The sequence below is a fragment of the Acomys russatus genome, chromosome 26, assembly GCF_903995435.1.
Source record: "Acomys russatus chromosome 26, mAcoRus1.1, whole genome shotgun sequence".
In the NCBI taxonomy this organism is placed as follows: domain Eukaryota; kingdom Metazoa; phylum Chordata; class Mammalia; order Rodentia; family Muridae; genus Acomys; species Acomys russatus.
Genome location: NC_067162.1, coordinates 44,997,546 through 45,012,551, shown reverse-complemented (window position 1 = coordinate 45,012,551; position 15,006 = coordinate 44,997,546). Strand labels below are relative to the sequence as shown.

At 56.4% G+C, this 15,006-nt stretch overlaps 1 protein-coding gene across 1 annotated transcript in view; it reads right to left on the bottom strand.

Moving 5' to 3' along the window:
- Gse1 (Gse1 coiled-coil protein) overlaps window positions 1-15,006 on the bottom strand; it is a 343,014-nt gene that overhangs the window by 8,342 nt on the left and 319,666 nt on the right. Inside the window, exons 4-9 of the mRNA XM_051169157.1 lie at window positions 7,587-7,786; window positions 4,243-4,415; window positions 3,653-3,847; window positions 2,880-3,071; window positions 2,349-2,668; window positions 1,301-1,625 (exon numbers count right to left, since the gene is read on the bottom strand). Of these exons, the coding sequence (XP_051025114.1) occupies window positions 1,301-1,625; window positions 2,349-2,668; window positions 2,880-3,071; window positions 3,653-3,847; window positions 4,243-4,415; window positions 7,587-7,786 (1,405 nt within the window). The remainder of the gene's footprint in view (window positions 1-1,300; window positions 1,626-2,348; window positions 2,669-2,879; window positions 3,072-3,652; window positions 3,848-4,242; window positions 4,416-7,586; window positions 7,787-15,006) is intronic.

Sequence of the window (15,006 nt, the reverse complement as noted above, 5' to 3'; positions counted from 1 at the left end):
AAGGGACCCCGCGCTGATGCATCTACAACAAAACCCCCACACCCAGGGAACACTGGAAAAGGGGGTAGAAGACTCAACACCCAAGCACCAGGACTCCTCTGTTAGGCAGTGCGATCTATCTAGACAAGACAGGAAGCTGCTGTCACCTAAGCAAGTCTTGTATATTGACAACACTAGCTGACATGCCAACCTGGGCGCTCTCAAGGCTCTACCACATAGGAAGAGCTACAGACAATCAAAAGGCTAATGCAGGAGGGAGAAACCTCCAAGGACAAGCAAACTAGTAAGTTACTCAGTCCCAAGTGGTTAGCCCTAAACGTATGTACATAAGAGCAACACTAAATAGGCTCAGTAGGCTGTACAGGTGGTGTTTATGTAAGTTTATGTTACGTGTGCATATGTAACAATAATTACAGAGGTGGTCATGAACTTGGAGGCGGCACTGGAGGAGTTGCAAGAGGGAGGGGTGGAAAAATGCTAACACAGAACTCATGAATGAAACTGCCAAAAACATTTACAAATTAAAAAATAAGAGCGTCATGTTACATCTTAACAAGAGCCAAATTAAAAAGAGCAATTTTAGGGATTTTTTTTCTCTCTAATGCTTAACATTTCTTTGAGGGTGATGGGATGTTTAGACCCATGCCGCCCAATGATCAAGGGTTAGGGTTAAGGTCCTTGGGGGAGGGGCCCAATCGGCCATCGCTAGGCTCCTACGGTCTTCCCTGATTGGCTGGAGCACCATTTAACACACAGGCTTCTCCTGCAACTCAACCCTCAGAGACAGAGAACAACATTAAGCTCCCTTCAGGCTCAAGCACAAAGGGATAAATACACCACATGCCAAAGGCAGGCATACAACAGTTCCTAGCGAAGGACACAGGGTCTGCCCCTCTATACCCACCCTACCCACCACCCCGTAGCAGTGGCAGCAAGTAGGACCAGGCTGATCCTTCCATGTGGGAGTGGGGTGGCTGAGGAGCCAGAGCACTCAGTTTTGACTCCGTCGTGCTGGACGTTAACCTTATGTCCAACACAAAATGTGTAAGACTAGTGAGGCCCCAAAGCGGCCTCCCTCCAGCTGTCCAAGGGTGGAGTGCCGGGGCTGGGCATCTTCTCAACATGGAGGAAAGGGGGTGAAAGGGCTTAGGTTGGCAGGGCTCCTGTGTCCCAGTCAACACAGTTGCTGAGGGCTGGAGTGGTACAGGAAGATGAAGCAGGCTCCAGGAATGCAGACAGACCCACACTGACCTTTAAACCATTATCACCCGCCTCACAGGAGGCCCCGCTCAGGACCCACCTGGTGCTCTCAGGCCTGTGTTCCACCTCTGTGGGCACCGGGGGCCTGCCCAGGTCCAGGTGCTGTTCCAGCACCTGCTGCCGGAACTCAGACACCTGGGACTGGCGGTCTTCCTTCTCCTGCCGCAGCCGCCGCTGCCGTGCCAGCCACTTCTCCTCCTCATTGGTGCGCTGGATCAGCAGGGCTGTGGCAGCACTGCTTCCCGGCAGAGAGAAGATGCCATGGCTGGAGATGAGGCTGGGCACGGTGTGGTGTGGGGCAGGCACTGGGTGCAATGGATGCTGCACAGGCTTGGGTGCCTGCAATCCCGCGTCCTTCAGCTTCTCTGTGGGAGGGAGCACTGTCACTACAGGATGCCAGCACCCTCCCCCCTGCTGGAAGGCCAGGATGTAAGGGAGAGGTCTTACAGAGTTTTTAGGCAACATGTCTCATTTTCAGAGAGACACGGTGTGTGGCTGGCTCAGAGCACATGGCTACTGTTTTTGTTTTTCAAGGGTTTCTCTGTGTAGCCCTGGCTGGTCTGAAACTCAGAGATTCACCTGCTTCTGCCTCCTAAATGCTGGGATTAAAGGTGTGAGCCACCGCACCTGGCTTAACAGTCACATGAAATAAATTATATTCAGAACAAGATTGGGATAGCTCATGTCTGCACTCCGAATGTTTGGAAGGCTGGCACACGACCACTGCTATGAATCTGATGTAAGTCTGAGTTGCAGGCTAGCCTTAGCCATAGAGAGAACTTGGACTCAAAACAAGGTCAGACCTGGCCTATCTCAGTGGCGGAGCACTGGCCTAATGTGAGGCCCTGGCTTCCCCCATCACCATAGCAAAAGGCAAAGACCACTCAAGGTTCCAACAGCAGTGACAACTACTTCCCTTTGGCTAGTTAACTCCTTCCATTTGTGGGGGGCACCTTTGGGCCCCTGTATCTACCCAGGGTACCATGGCACCCCTCTTCCCAGTTCAGTGCTCAGTGTCACCACCTACAATGGGACAGCACCCTTGAGGTAGCCACAAGTCTTTTCCTCACACAGCTTAGTTCAGGTACCTGCTCGGGTTGGGGTCAGCTGCTCTGAGGGCCTGGGCCGCTCCTCAGTGGCGTGGCCCCGGAGTCCGTGCAGCTCAGCCACAGGCAGGAAGGTGGGCTCCAGCGCTTTGGCAGCCAGCAGCTCCTTCTCCTTCGCCCGCTGTTCCCGCTGGCGCTCCAGCTCACGCTCGCGTTCCTTCTCGCGCTCTCGCTCCAGCTCCTTTTCTCGTTCTTTCTCCCGCTGCTCCCGTTCCCGCTCCCTCTCCTTCTCCCTCTCTCGGTCAGCCTCTCGCTCCCGCTCCCGCTCTCTCTCCCTCCGCAGCTCCTCATCCATTTGCAGCCTGGGGCACAAGTGGAGGGGAGCATGCTGAAGGGATGTGTAGAAGGGGCAAGTCCACACCCCAGCTCAACGTGGGGCAGCCACATGCAAGCCTCTTCTCCTTTCAGCCCCACCCCCCACACCACCCCGGCAGAACTGCTGAGCCAGGCCCTGCTGAGAGACTGAAGCATGCTTGCTCTACTGTCATCCCCTCTGAAGAACACACGGCTTACCTCTCCGCGCTGAGGCTGGACATCCGCTCCGAGTGCAGTGCTGCCAGGGATGAGTGTGAGAGCTCAGGAGGGTAGCGGACCCCAGAAAGATGCAGATGCATAGCTGATGGGTGCAGTGGAGGCAGGGAACCAGGGGTGGGGATGGGGTAGAATGGAGATCTTAAGGCTGACAGGCAATAGGAGTCATCCATCCTGTAGAGAAAAGTGGACTGGTGTGTGCTGAGGCCACAACCACAAGTGATAAGCTTGCCTAGCGGATTCAAAGCCCTGAACTGAATCCCTACACTGCAGGAAAAAGGCCAATACCCAGGAAGGTGGGCGGGTGCTTCTCCGCTAGACGGGTCCCTGCTTAAGCAGACTCAGCACAGCATGGCTGCAGGCAGAGGGCACATATGTCCACGGTCAGAGGCCACAAGGAACAGACTACATGGGCATCAAGGACCTCCTAGACCCTGGGCGAGCGAGAAGCCAGACTGGCTGCAGGCAAAAGCCAGTCAGGCTAAGAGCTTCTACAGTTTAAGACAGCATGGCCTGCCTCTCACCAGGGTCTCTGCCCACGTACAATGCTCTGGCTACTGGGACGCTGTGCTGGCAACTGGAACTGGAGAGCAACAGCAGGTGACAGTGGGCCCTGAACCGAGCTAGGAGCTGGGGAAAGCGACATGGGATGGACCAGGACCAGTGTCGGGCCCTAAACCCTGGGGAACACGGACCTGGGAGGCTCTGCTGCTGAGACTAGATTAGCATGTGGGCATGCGTGGGAGATGCCTCACCTGAAGGCCGGGTGGGGGAACGGGTGTGGGGCCAGGTAACTGGGGTGATAGTAGGCAGCAGTGGCTGGGTCCAGGCCGAGTGGGGGCAGGGAGGACATGCGTAGGTCTTCAGCAGTGTGGTATGGCCGGAAGCCTCTCAGGTAGTCCTCAGTCACTGTGCTGGGGGGCACCACATGGTGCACAGGCCGCTGGAGGCTACGCGAGAGGAGGAAGGTGAGCAGGGGTTCCACTCCACATTGGGAGACACGTCATGCCCTCCAGCAGCTCAAGCCTGCCCCTGCCACCCCACCTCCTGTCAGGCTAAGGTCCTGCCTCTCAGACCCACCTAGCCCTTAAGGTCCCCACCACCAGGGCACACACACCTGCTAGAGGGGCTTTCAGTCCCCATACTCAAGAGGACGAGTTTAAATGTGGCCAGGACACGTGACAAAGCTCAACATGAAGTGGGCCACAAGCTCAGATGGGGCCAAAGACCTCAGCGGAGAGTAAGCCATAGAAGCTAACAGCACTCCACCTGCCTCAGCTGGGGGCAAACTCCAAGCCTGTCCCGAGCTACTCCATGGCCTCCCTGACCCCAGCCTGATACTTACTTGAGAGGTTGGAAGCGGGAGTCCTGTACAACTGAGCTGGGGGAAAGGCCAAAGGGGTAGGGAGTGCTGAGCAGGTGGGAAGGGATGGCTGGGCCTGCTGCCTTTTCCTGGGCTAAAGGTGGCTCCACTAGCAGGCGCTCCCGACCACTGCTGCTGCCTCGTGAGCCAGAGTCCTGTGAGAAGAAGACACAGCGTTAAGGCCTGGGGAGGCAGCCAGGCCCACGAAAAGGCCTGTGTGTAGCTCATAATCCTTCCCCTATTTTTTTTTTTTTTTAAAACAAAAAAGCATAAAAGAGGCATTTAGGGGAGATGGCACAGGGCAAGAAAAGTGTGCACTCCCATAAGCAGGTCTGGACCAAGGTCTCCCAGGGCCTGGTTCACAGGGACTCAGCGATGCCAGGGAGACCTTAAACCCCAGACTGCTGAATCCCAAGGTCGGGGCATGAGAGGATCCACAGGGCAGGGAACCCCTACTTCTTCCTATAAACAGTGCCAAATGGGGTAGTCATGGTGTCAGGGGACACATACCCTGGGACCTCCAGCTTAGGACAGAGCTTCTCCCAAGACTCCAGCTGTTCCAGCAACTATCTGGATACTGCTGGCAGTTGGCTGGACCCATGTGGAACACCCTTGCACATATAGACTGTGGGACCCCAGGGGAGGCTCCCTTCAGGCACAAAGTGAGGTGTCAGTAAGCCTAAGGCCTGAGGAGATCTGGTCCGGAGAAACCAGACTATGGACAGCCCTATCTGCCTGTCACCTGTGGCCAGGGAGGACCCTCAGGGCAAGGCAGAGTGGCACCACTGAGAACATGGAGAAGGCAGTGAGACATCCCAAACCAATGAGAGACTGCTAATGTGAAGAGACCTGGCACCACTTCCCCCTCAACAGTGCAGGACAGAGGTCCTCACTAGGGACACAGGGTCCTCTGGCTGACACTTGCTGAACCCACGATGTGACTGCTAGGTACACGGCAGCCAGCACAGTAACACCGAATGTCCCTGGAGACAGGCCTGCTAGTCCTTCCTGCATTACTGGCTTCTTACAATTATCTAAGCCAGTGGTGACACCCCCAGGTCAGCTAACACCCTGAGGGCATTGGTCACCGAGGCATGTGTAAGCCCTGAGGGGAGGGGTTACTGCTGCTGCACAGCTCAACCCTGTGTGTGCAGCAAGGGGACAGGTTACCACAGTACTTCTGGCTCCATTCTCACAGAACACAAGCTCTCCTGCTCCCCACAGCCAGCCAGCCAGCCACGATTAACTGAGGGAGACAGGCTGCTGATTGAATTTTTAATGAGCAGCAACATCTGTTTCCTTCCCTGGGTGCAGCAGCAGGCTGTCTCAGTTCCCCGTGGCGTCCCACGGGTTCATGACCTCTGACCTGCCCTTCTCAGGAGGGACATTCACACAGTATCATAAAGGTGGGGGGCACACATCTTACCCACACCAGGAAGGAGGAGGAGACTAGGAGATGGTCGCCAGGCCACTGGGGCGGGGGCAGGCAGGGTACGCTGCACACAGGCCTATGGCCTCTCTCTAAACAGGGCCTAGCTGTGGACTAGGGTGCAGCATGGGTGGTGAGAAAAGGAAAAGACCAGGCTTGGTGGCAACCCCAAGGCACCCTTACGGCAGTGGCTGTGGCAGATGAGACACGTGTGCAGAGCGCTTGACACAGCTGAATCCAAGGGACTGTCTGTCACTCTCCAGTGATCAGAGCAAGGTCTCCACAGCTGGGCAAGTGGGACTTGCCCGTTAGCTTCAAATAAGACCGTTTTTCATCTCAGCTCTCCTCACGTGAGTTCTAATGCCTGGTCACCTCCTGAGAAGGGCCCAGGAGCCACCACCCCCTTGGCTCCCAACAGTGGACGCAGCCTCCAGAGGCCCCTAGTGATTCATGGCCACACTCCAGGGAGAGCATATCCCCCGCCCTCTTGGAAAGGATTAAACTCTCTGCTGAGCTCTGAGCACCATCCGCTCATCCACTGTGCTTGTCATCCTCCCTGGTGGCACGCAGGTCTCATTAACTGCAGCGTGAACTGCTGGAGCGGAGCCACCACAGCCCTTCTCAGGGTTACTAAGTGTTTCTGAGGCTGTAGAGACCCTCTGAGAATAGTGACAGGCTGCGGGCAGAGGAGTCACAAGGCAGAGGCACTTGGAACCTTCCTAGGGATAGGGACATGCACGAGGCTACCGGCTCCATGCCCAAGGCAAGAACAGGAAGTGACTTCTCTCAGGAGCAAACCCAGAGCCAGGCAGCCACCAAGCGAGCTGGTTGTCGGGGGTGGGGGGTGGGGTAGGGGTGGGGGTGAGCTGTACAGAAGTTTCCATCAGCTGACTCATCGTCTGAGGTCACAGCTGAGCTCTGGGAGGAGTCCACAGACAGGGGTCTTGGTGACAACTTCCCTGGCCTTTCTTAAATCAGGACAGGGTGATTCTAGGCTGCTGTGAGCTAAGCTGAGACTCAGACAGACTTTCAGACCGACAGGCTTCCCAGGGTTAAGTGTGACTTCAGCCACAGAAGGCTGGCCCCAAGGTTCAGTAAGGAGTCTGCCAGATGAAGGTCACACCCTGCCTATCCTGCGCTGGCCCAGCTGGGAAGAGGCACTCTCCTACCCTCCCCCCTCCATCTTTGTGGTTTAATTAGTACTTCCTAGCAGTACAACCCCTCTGGGACCCGGGCTGGAGAATCCAGGGAAAGCCACAGCTGACAGCGGTTCTTAATTAGCAAGCCCCCTCCGGGTGGGCAGGCACCAGGCCGGTGGGAGGCCCAGCAGAGTACAGGGGACGCTCCAGGCACCGGCTCCTCCATTCCAGTTAGGCTACTATGTGGCTGCAGATACACAAGACCCCTTGGGCTGGGATCCATCCCTGTGCCCCCTGCCCCCCCCCAAAAGCAGTGACAGCTCTTGTCCACCCAGGGACCCTAAGGCTCAGACACCATCCCAGGCACTTCATGGTTTTGCCTTGTCTCAGGCTGGTGCCCCTGGGTAGATCTGTCTATGCAGACCCTTAAAGGAGTGATACCATCCGAGAGCAAAGGAACGGTCCTCGAAGAGGAGCACTGCCACTCCTCGGCACCCTCCCCGCTTCTGGCATCCTAAACCAAGGAATGTGTCCATTGTACCGTCACAAGCCTGATCTAAGAATTACCTTAATCCCAGCACCTTCTAGCACTGGGTGCATATCAAGTCCACTTTGCAGAAGAGTCTGAGGACCAGGATGAGAGGCCGGCCCTGTCCCCCCAACCTCAAGGTCCCAACAGAGCCATGGACAGAGAAAACTCCCCTTCAGGGACAGCCCCTGGCCCCATTATGGCCACATCTGTGGACTGGGCCCCTCACCTGACGGCTCTCGCTCCTCCAGACTCCATTGACGGTTTTGGTGGGGGCAATCGTGACCACGGGGGGAGTGCTGGGAACACTGTGACCCCCAGGGGGGACGATGATGGGGCCCATGGGCACTCGCTTGGGTGTGCTGGCTGGAGAGCTGTGGTTGGTGGCTGGAGAGGATACCGGAGATGATTCGCTGCTCAGTGAAGACCCTGTGGGGGGGAAACACACACAAGCTCAGGGCTGTGTCACTGCCACTGCATACTGCTCCCTGGGAGCGAAGTCCAAGAGCAGCCAGTAGGCAAGGACCCATGGCCGTTCTGCATGAACTTAAGACCCAGTAATAGCTGTCGCTCAGTATGGCCCTCTGCGCCCGCCCGCCTGCCCATGGCCAGTGAGAAGCAGAAGGGCCAGATGCGCTGCTAGGACCGCCTGTGACTAGGCAGCTCTGGGGCCTTCCTGTCACACTGCCTCTCATGCCTAGAGGTGGACAGCTACTTTTAAATTTAAAAATCTGAGATGTGCAGCTACGCAGTGGTGGCACCTGCCTTTAATCCCAGCACTTGGGAGGCAGAGACAGGTGAATCTTTGTGAGTTTGAGGCCAGCCTGGTCTACAGAGTGAGTTCCAAGACAGCCAGGGCTACAGAGAGAAAACCCTGTCTCGAAAGACCAAACTGAGATGAACTCACTCTTTTAAAACCATGTCAATGTGCTTTGGCATACCCACCATACTGAGTGAATACTACTGTATCTAGAAGAGCCCCATTATTCTAGAAGGAAGAAACACCTCCCACCCTCATCCCAGCAGCAAGAGGGAAGAGGCAGGTAGATGGGGGCAGCTTAGTCTTGGGGTATCAGTTCCACTAGGACAGGGTAGTTAGGGACGATCTGTCGTATGGCAAATGTGGATGCTGGGACAGCGCCTTGCTCTGCCCCAGCAGACACAGCCCCCTCCTCCCTGGGGACAATCCTGTCACCTGCAGAAACACCGCACTGGCCCCTTTTAACTACTGAGTTTATATGCAGCTTGTGTGATTGGACAGTGCAGCGCCCCCAAACTGGTCCAGCCACACGTACCTCTTGTTTTCAAGGCTACTTAGCATGGCCTGACCCAGGAGGGCAATGAGGCCTGAGGGTCACAGCTTGGAAGGAAACCTCAGTTCTCAAATGGGCAACAGCAAACCCACTGCCCCATACACTATCAACTCCTCAGTCCCAAGCAGGTGGAGCCAGCCCCAAGGCTGGGTAGTAAACTCTGCCACAGTGGCAGCCCAGCACCTGTCAGTCAAAAGGAGAGCCAACAGCACAGGACAAGCCTTTAGGTTTAGAAATGCACTGGCTTGGGGGGCCAGCTTCTGGGATCTGAGGTGGGCAAGCCACAGAGTTGGTGCAGACAGGCCTGGGGACTGACCCTGAGAACCCTGGCACAAGCAAGTCACCATTCACAAGTCAGGGAGGGCTCGGCATCCTACCCCTCCCTGAATCTGGTAGCAGGGTACCCCTCTGTGCAGCTGAGAAGGCCAGGCAGCCACACCCTAAGGCTGTAATGCCAACCCAGTTATGTGTCCAAAAGTGACGGCACTTGTCAAGCAAAGACCCTTGAGAAGATCCATGCAGTCTGACGTGACTCTTTCCTGCAGCCACAGGCCGCACCAAGTCCCAGCCTGACCTGTTCTATATATAACGTGATACCCCCAACGAGACCCTCAGCTTCACTCCTGAGAGACAGTACCTCCGAGGGTGGAATACAGTGCTGTTCCTGGGGGCAGACAGGCAAGGGCCCAACTTTTCAGCCAGCGTATTACTACATGGTCCAACCTGGCCTGGAACCAACCATCAGGTGTCTCTCTCCATGCCAGGCTAAAAATCCAATCACTTTCAAAACAGCAATCTTCTTCGGTTTGTCACTGTCCTTCCCAGGAGATCTGCAGTACATGTCTTATATGCTGTCGATTTCTCTCTGTGTGTGAAAATGTACGCACACACGCGTGTGCAGGTGCACACATGTGCATGCAAACGCCAAACTACAACCTTGGGTGTTATCTCTCAGGAACGTTGCTTACAGGCTCTCTCACTGACCTGGAGATCGCTTGTCAGGCTGGACAGAATGGCCCGGGAGCCCTATGGCTTTGTGTGTCACTTCCCGGGTGTGAGATGCCATGCCCGGCCTTCAAAATGTATGCTCTGGGGCTCAAACTCAGGTCCTCAAGCATTCTACCTGCAGAATGAGCTCCCTAGCAGCTCCTGACCCCCCACCCCTTCCTTTGAGATAGGATCTCGCTCTGGAGCTCTGGCTGGTCTGGACTCATGGCAATCCTCCTGCCTTAGCCTTTTGAATCCTGGGATGAAAGCCAGAGCCAACTCAACAGAGCCTGTTCATACTCATCGCCACCATCAATTTGAGACCATCTTTATAATCTCCAAAGGAGCAGCCACGCCCCCTCCAGCCATGCCGGCTTCACCTCGCATCCAGCAGCCCGAGTGTGCAGCTCTGCAGGCCCCGGGCATTCCCTGACCCCTTGTGCTGACCATCAGCAAGGGGGACTGGCCACACACAGCTGAGGGACAGTTGCCTGGCTCCCACCTGACAGCCACTGTGAACAGCAGCTACCTCAAGCTGCACAGACACTAACACATGGGCATGGAACATGCTGAGCGGAAACAGTTAACATTTCCACATACACAAGGCCATCACCACCCAAAGCAGAAGATGGACCCCAGTTGAGGGCGCTGGGCCCTGCTGAGGGGCTGGGGATAGGCAAGTAAAGGGACCTCCCAGCCCCTTTGTGCCCCAGTCTGTATGGGAGGATCCTCCAAGGCAGCAAGTTCAGCTGGGCCCCACCCTGCTCCTCCCCATGCTAGCCCAGCTCAGCCCAGTAAGGGACTAGGGTAGGGCAGGGCCTGGTGTGGGGCTGGCCATGGACAATTAGCAGCCTAATCCCATTGGAGGCAGGAGGCCAGCGCTCACCAGTGAGGAGAGCCTTGGGATCAATACCTCACAAGGCGCTGCCAATTAGTGAGGCTGGTGCCTGGCTCCCGGTCCTATGTTCTCGCTGTGTTGCTGGAGCAGGCAGGTCCGCCATCACTGTAATTAACTGATGCTATTCAGCCGGAATGGCTGAGTGGGTCAAAGAGCGGAGCGGAGCCGCAGATGAGGAGGTGGAAGGTTACCTGTATCACCTCTGCTGACTGACCCCACAGATCAGGCCGAGACCCTATGGGCAGCACGTGTTATTAACAGCTGAGACCCCAAAGGCAAGAGCTTGGGCAACCTCAGCCAACTAGTATAGACATGAGCAGAATCATATAACCGCTGGGTAACAACTGCACGGTCTCTCCTGAAAACGTGTGTGTGTGTGTGTGTGTGTGTGTGTGTGTGTGTGTGTGTGTGTGTGTGTGTGTGTGTTGTGTGTGTGTGTGTGCGCGCGCGCGCGCGCGCGCGCATGTGTAGAAATTGTTTAAGGTGTCTTCTTAATTTGCTCTCCCTGTATTTATTGAGTTTCTCACTGACCCAAGGGCACAACTGCTGTGGCCAGCTTGCCCAGGGGCCCTTCCATCTCGGCCTCCTACGCAGGTTCTAGGGATCTGCACTCAGGTCCTCACACCCACACAACAGGCACTTTATCCCCAGCTCCCAAAGGCACAGGCCTGGGCCCAGCCAACATGGCACACAGAGAAGTGAGGAGAGTCAAGGTTGCCCCACACAGCCCTGTGCACCTGGGGCTTCACCCTGATCTGTAGCCCGATGCCTTGCTCAGTGAGGAAAAGGAAGAGCTGGTAAACCAACACAGTATAAGAATAGGATGGCAGAATGAACCCTTCGTTCCCACAGGTGGGAGGAATCCCGAGGATGGCTCTAACTGACACAGCCCAAACCCTCCCCACGTGATGAAGAAGATGCAGGGTAAAGGATTCTGGGACAGTTAGCAAGCCAAGCAGCCACAGAGGGCCCAGTAAGCCCAGGAGTCGCTGTACCTGTTCCCATGGCTACTCCTGTCAGGCAGGTATCCTCTTGTCCCCAGGTCAGCTCTGACACAGCCTCTGAAGGGTAGAAGCTGCTCTCCTATGCATCACAATGCCAGGGTCACTCTGGAAGCCCTGGTGGGAAGCCACCTTGTCCAGGCTGCCCACTGGGCCTGCAGCCTGATGTCTCTCAGGGGCTGCCCCTCTCTCTTCCCTGTAGACCTGAGCTACTGTGACAAGGCAGCTGGCAGGGCGGGTGTCAAGAGACAAGAAATAAAAGTCCAACCAACTCTAACGACTGCTGCTCAGATAAAATTGAGTGCTGGCAGCGAAGGACCTAGGACCATGGGCACAATGACAAGCGCCAAGCAGAAAAGCCCCCTGAGGCCTCCATAGGCCCCTGTGTGGCACAAATAAGCAGGCGTACAGCAGCAAACACTGCAGACGGCACTAGCCACGACCTGCAGCTTTGAGGAGAGACAGCCAGACAGAACCACAGGGTGGCCATATGCTGCTGTCTTGGACTCTCTCTGTAGACCAGGCTGGCCTTAAACTCACAGAGATCCACCTGCCTCTGGCTCCCTGGGTGCTGGGAGTACAGGCGTGTGCCGCTTGCTCAGTTGGGGCTGTGATTTGAGAGGACACTTTCCCCGGGCTTGTGACAGGCAAAGAACGTGAGTACCAGTCCTGAAAAAGCTGAGGCTGGGAGGAGCCAGTCAGAGTCCCCTGGGTTGGGCTCTGTCCCAGGGACACCATGTTAGGACCTTCTGAAGAGCGGAGGGGTACAAACAGGAAAGAAGGGTATCCTGGGGATGGGTTGGGACATCACCCGTAGCCTGCTCCCCTCCTGTCACCCACCTCTAGGGAAAGAGCAGCTCTAAACTCTTCCTGGTTCTTCCTGCCCTTCCTGGTCTCTTGCACAATAGCTAGGCCCCACTGCTCACACCTGAGCCACAAACAGATGGGGCTCCAGACACCCGTGGAGACGCCTCCACCCTGCCAGCCGCAGACTTGACAGGCAGGCAGGCATGCCAGGCAGGCCATTTGTTTTGTTGTTTTCTTTGAAAGAGGCAGATTTCCAAGGAGATGCACATAGGGTGTGCCTATGCCTCCTCCCAGCCCACCCTGTAGCAGACATGCAGCCAGGTAGGGGCTACGTGAGTCAACACAGAGGGGTGGTCCCCAGCCTCTGCCTCTCAGGGGCTGGAGATGGGTCTCATCCACCATCACAGTAACTAGACGTCCCTTGCTACCAGAAGGCTCAGAGCACTGGGGCTGCCTAATCAGAAGCTTAGCCACTGCAGAGCACCCTTGGCATCCACCCCGCCACAGGTGACAAGGTGGCGAACAGCCAGGTATAAGAAGATCTTTCCTCATGTGCTTCCTGGGAAGGAAAGAGGGGGCCCAAGGCCCCAAGTGTCCTAGAACTGAGGGTACCCACAGCTCTGAGTGCTGTGTGGGCCTCCTGATGATCAGCCAAGGACATGTGGGCTGCCATCGCAGCCCTGCCCCCCTCAGCAGACGGCACCAGGGCCCCATGGGAGATGAGCAGATTGTCACACAGCTTGGGCCCCGCCTGGCGGCACCCAGCTTCATCTCTCACAGGTGGGGGCAGTGCTCGGGCCTCTTCAGCTTACTCTCTCCATAGAGGCCTGGGAGCCTCTGCCTAGGGCAACTCTGAGAACTGCCTATGTGGCGGCCAGGCTAGTGGCTCCCTGGGGCTCCCACGCCCCTTACCCAGTAACTCAATGAGTCCACTGAACACTCTGGGGTACAGAGAGATGGAGACCCCTAAGGGGCAGCAGAACAGGCAGGGCTGGCAGGAGTGCCCACACCAGCTTCCAAGCTGGGCTGCCACACAGGGAGAGACAAGGTGTGTGCTGGAGGGCCTCTATCCTGTATAGCTGAGAAGCTGGCACTGCTTTGCTGGGACACATGGTGGAGGCAGCTTCAGGACTGCTGAGCAGCCTGGGGGACATTAATTGGCGTCCACAGTAAAGGGAGCAGCTTTAGTAGCCAGGGCAGGATTAACCCCAGGGGTCCACAGCCCAGGGCTCCTTCCAGAAACCAGTGTCCAAGCTGGGGTGCTCCCTACATGCTTTGCCCTTCTAGGAAGCCCATGCATGGCACCACAGGGAGGTTAGAAGTCAGTGTAGCTGTCTAGGCCCAGCCAGGCCAGGATCACAGCAGTGGGGACCCAGGTGTTCCCAAGTTTAGGGGGTGGAGAAGCACAGGCAGGCAACAGGATTGGGACGGTGGTAGTGGGAACAAGCAGGGAACACCCCAAAGAGAGCATGCGGGAAGGCAGTCATCAGGGTCGCACTTAATTACGACCTGTGGGCCCCCTCTTTCCTGAGGTCTGTGTCCACTCTGTATGTTCTCACTAGGTCAACAGACTCTAACAGAGGCAGTCCTCATATGTCCTAAGAAAAAGCAGAAGGGCTCGGCGTGGTGGCACACGCCTTTAATCCCAGCACTCGGGAGGCAGAGGCAGAGGCAGGCAGATCGCTGTGAGTTCGAGGCCAGCCTGGTCTACAAAGTGAGTCCAGGATGGCCAAGACTACACAGAGAAACCCTGTCTTGAAAAACCAAAAAAAAAAAAAAAAAAAAAAGGAAAGAAAAGAAAAAGCAGAGGCTCAGAGCAATAAGCCAACTTGCCAGGGCACACAGCAAGTGATTAAAGACGCCAGGACTTGGACTGGGCCTAGCTGGGAGAATTCTCAGCATCTTCTGGCCTGGCAAACCTTGGTCTCGCCTTAACTTACAGAGTCAGGGCTAGGGTTCCCACCTGGCCCATTGGTGTGACTGAGCCCACACCCTGTGATATCCCCAAGGGGCCCATGGAGGACATAGGAGGGGCCACCTTCTCTTCTTTCGCCTTCTGCCTTTCTCTCGGGCAGAGCAAATGAGACGGCATGCTGATTGCGTTGTCTGGATTGAAAATTTTAAACTGCACCCTCGAGACACAATGAAGAGAGACATCAGCCACGGAAGCCTAGGCAAGCACGGTCAGATGGCTAAAAATACAACAGTGTTTCCAGGAAGGGTGGGCACAAGGCAGAGCCTGGGGGGTGCGAGTGGGGACATGGGGGGGGGGGAGCAAGGCCTCCCGCAAGGGCAACAGCAGCAGCAGCTCTGGCAGCCACCACACCTCCACTCACACCCCTTCTGCTGCTTAGTGGACTGAGAGCCACCACGGCCCTCAGAGTGGGCGGCTCAGACAACTGTCCTGTGTGGGGGGCATGGGGGGCCCCTCAGGACACAGCCTGGAAGTGCCTAGGATCTCTGTCCTCAGTCTTCAGGCTCAGCTTCCCCCTCCCAGCAACACAGAGGCTAGAGAGGCATGCGCACATGTCTAGAGCCACCGGGAGGCACCAGGTGCTCAATCCAGAGCGGGTGCCTGTCCCAGCTGCCTCCTCACATGACCAGCACGGGAGGGAGAGAGGGATGGATCAAAGGATGGATCAG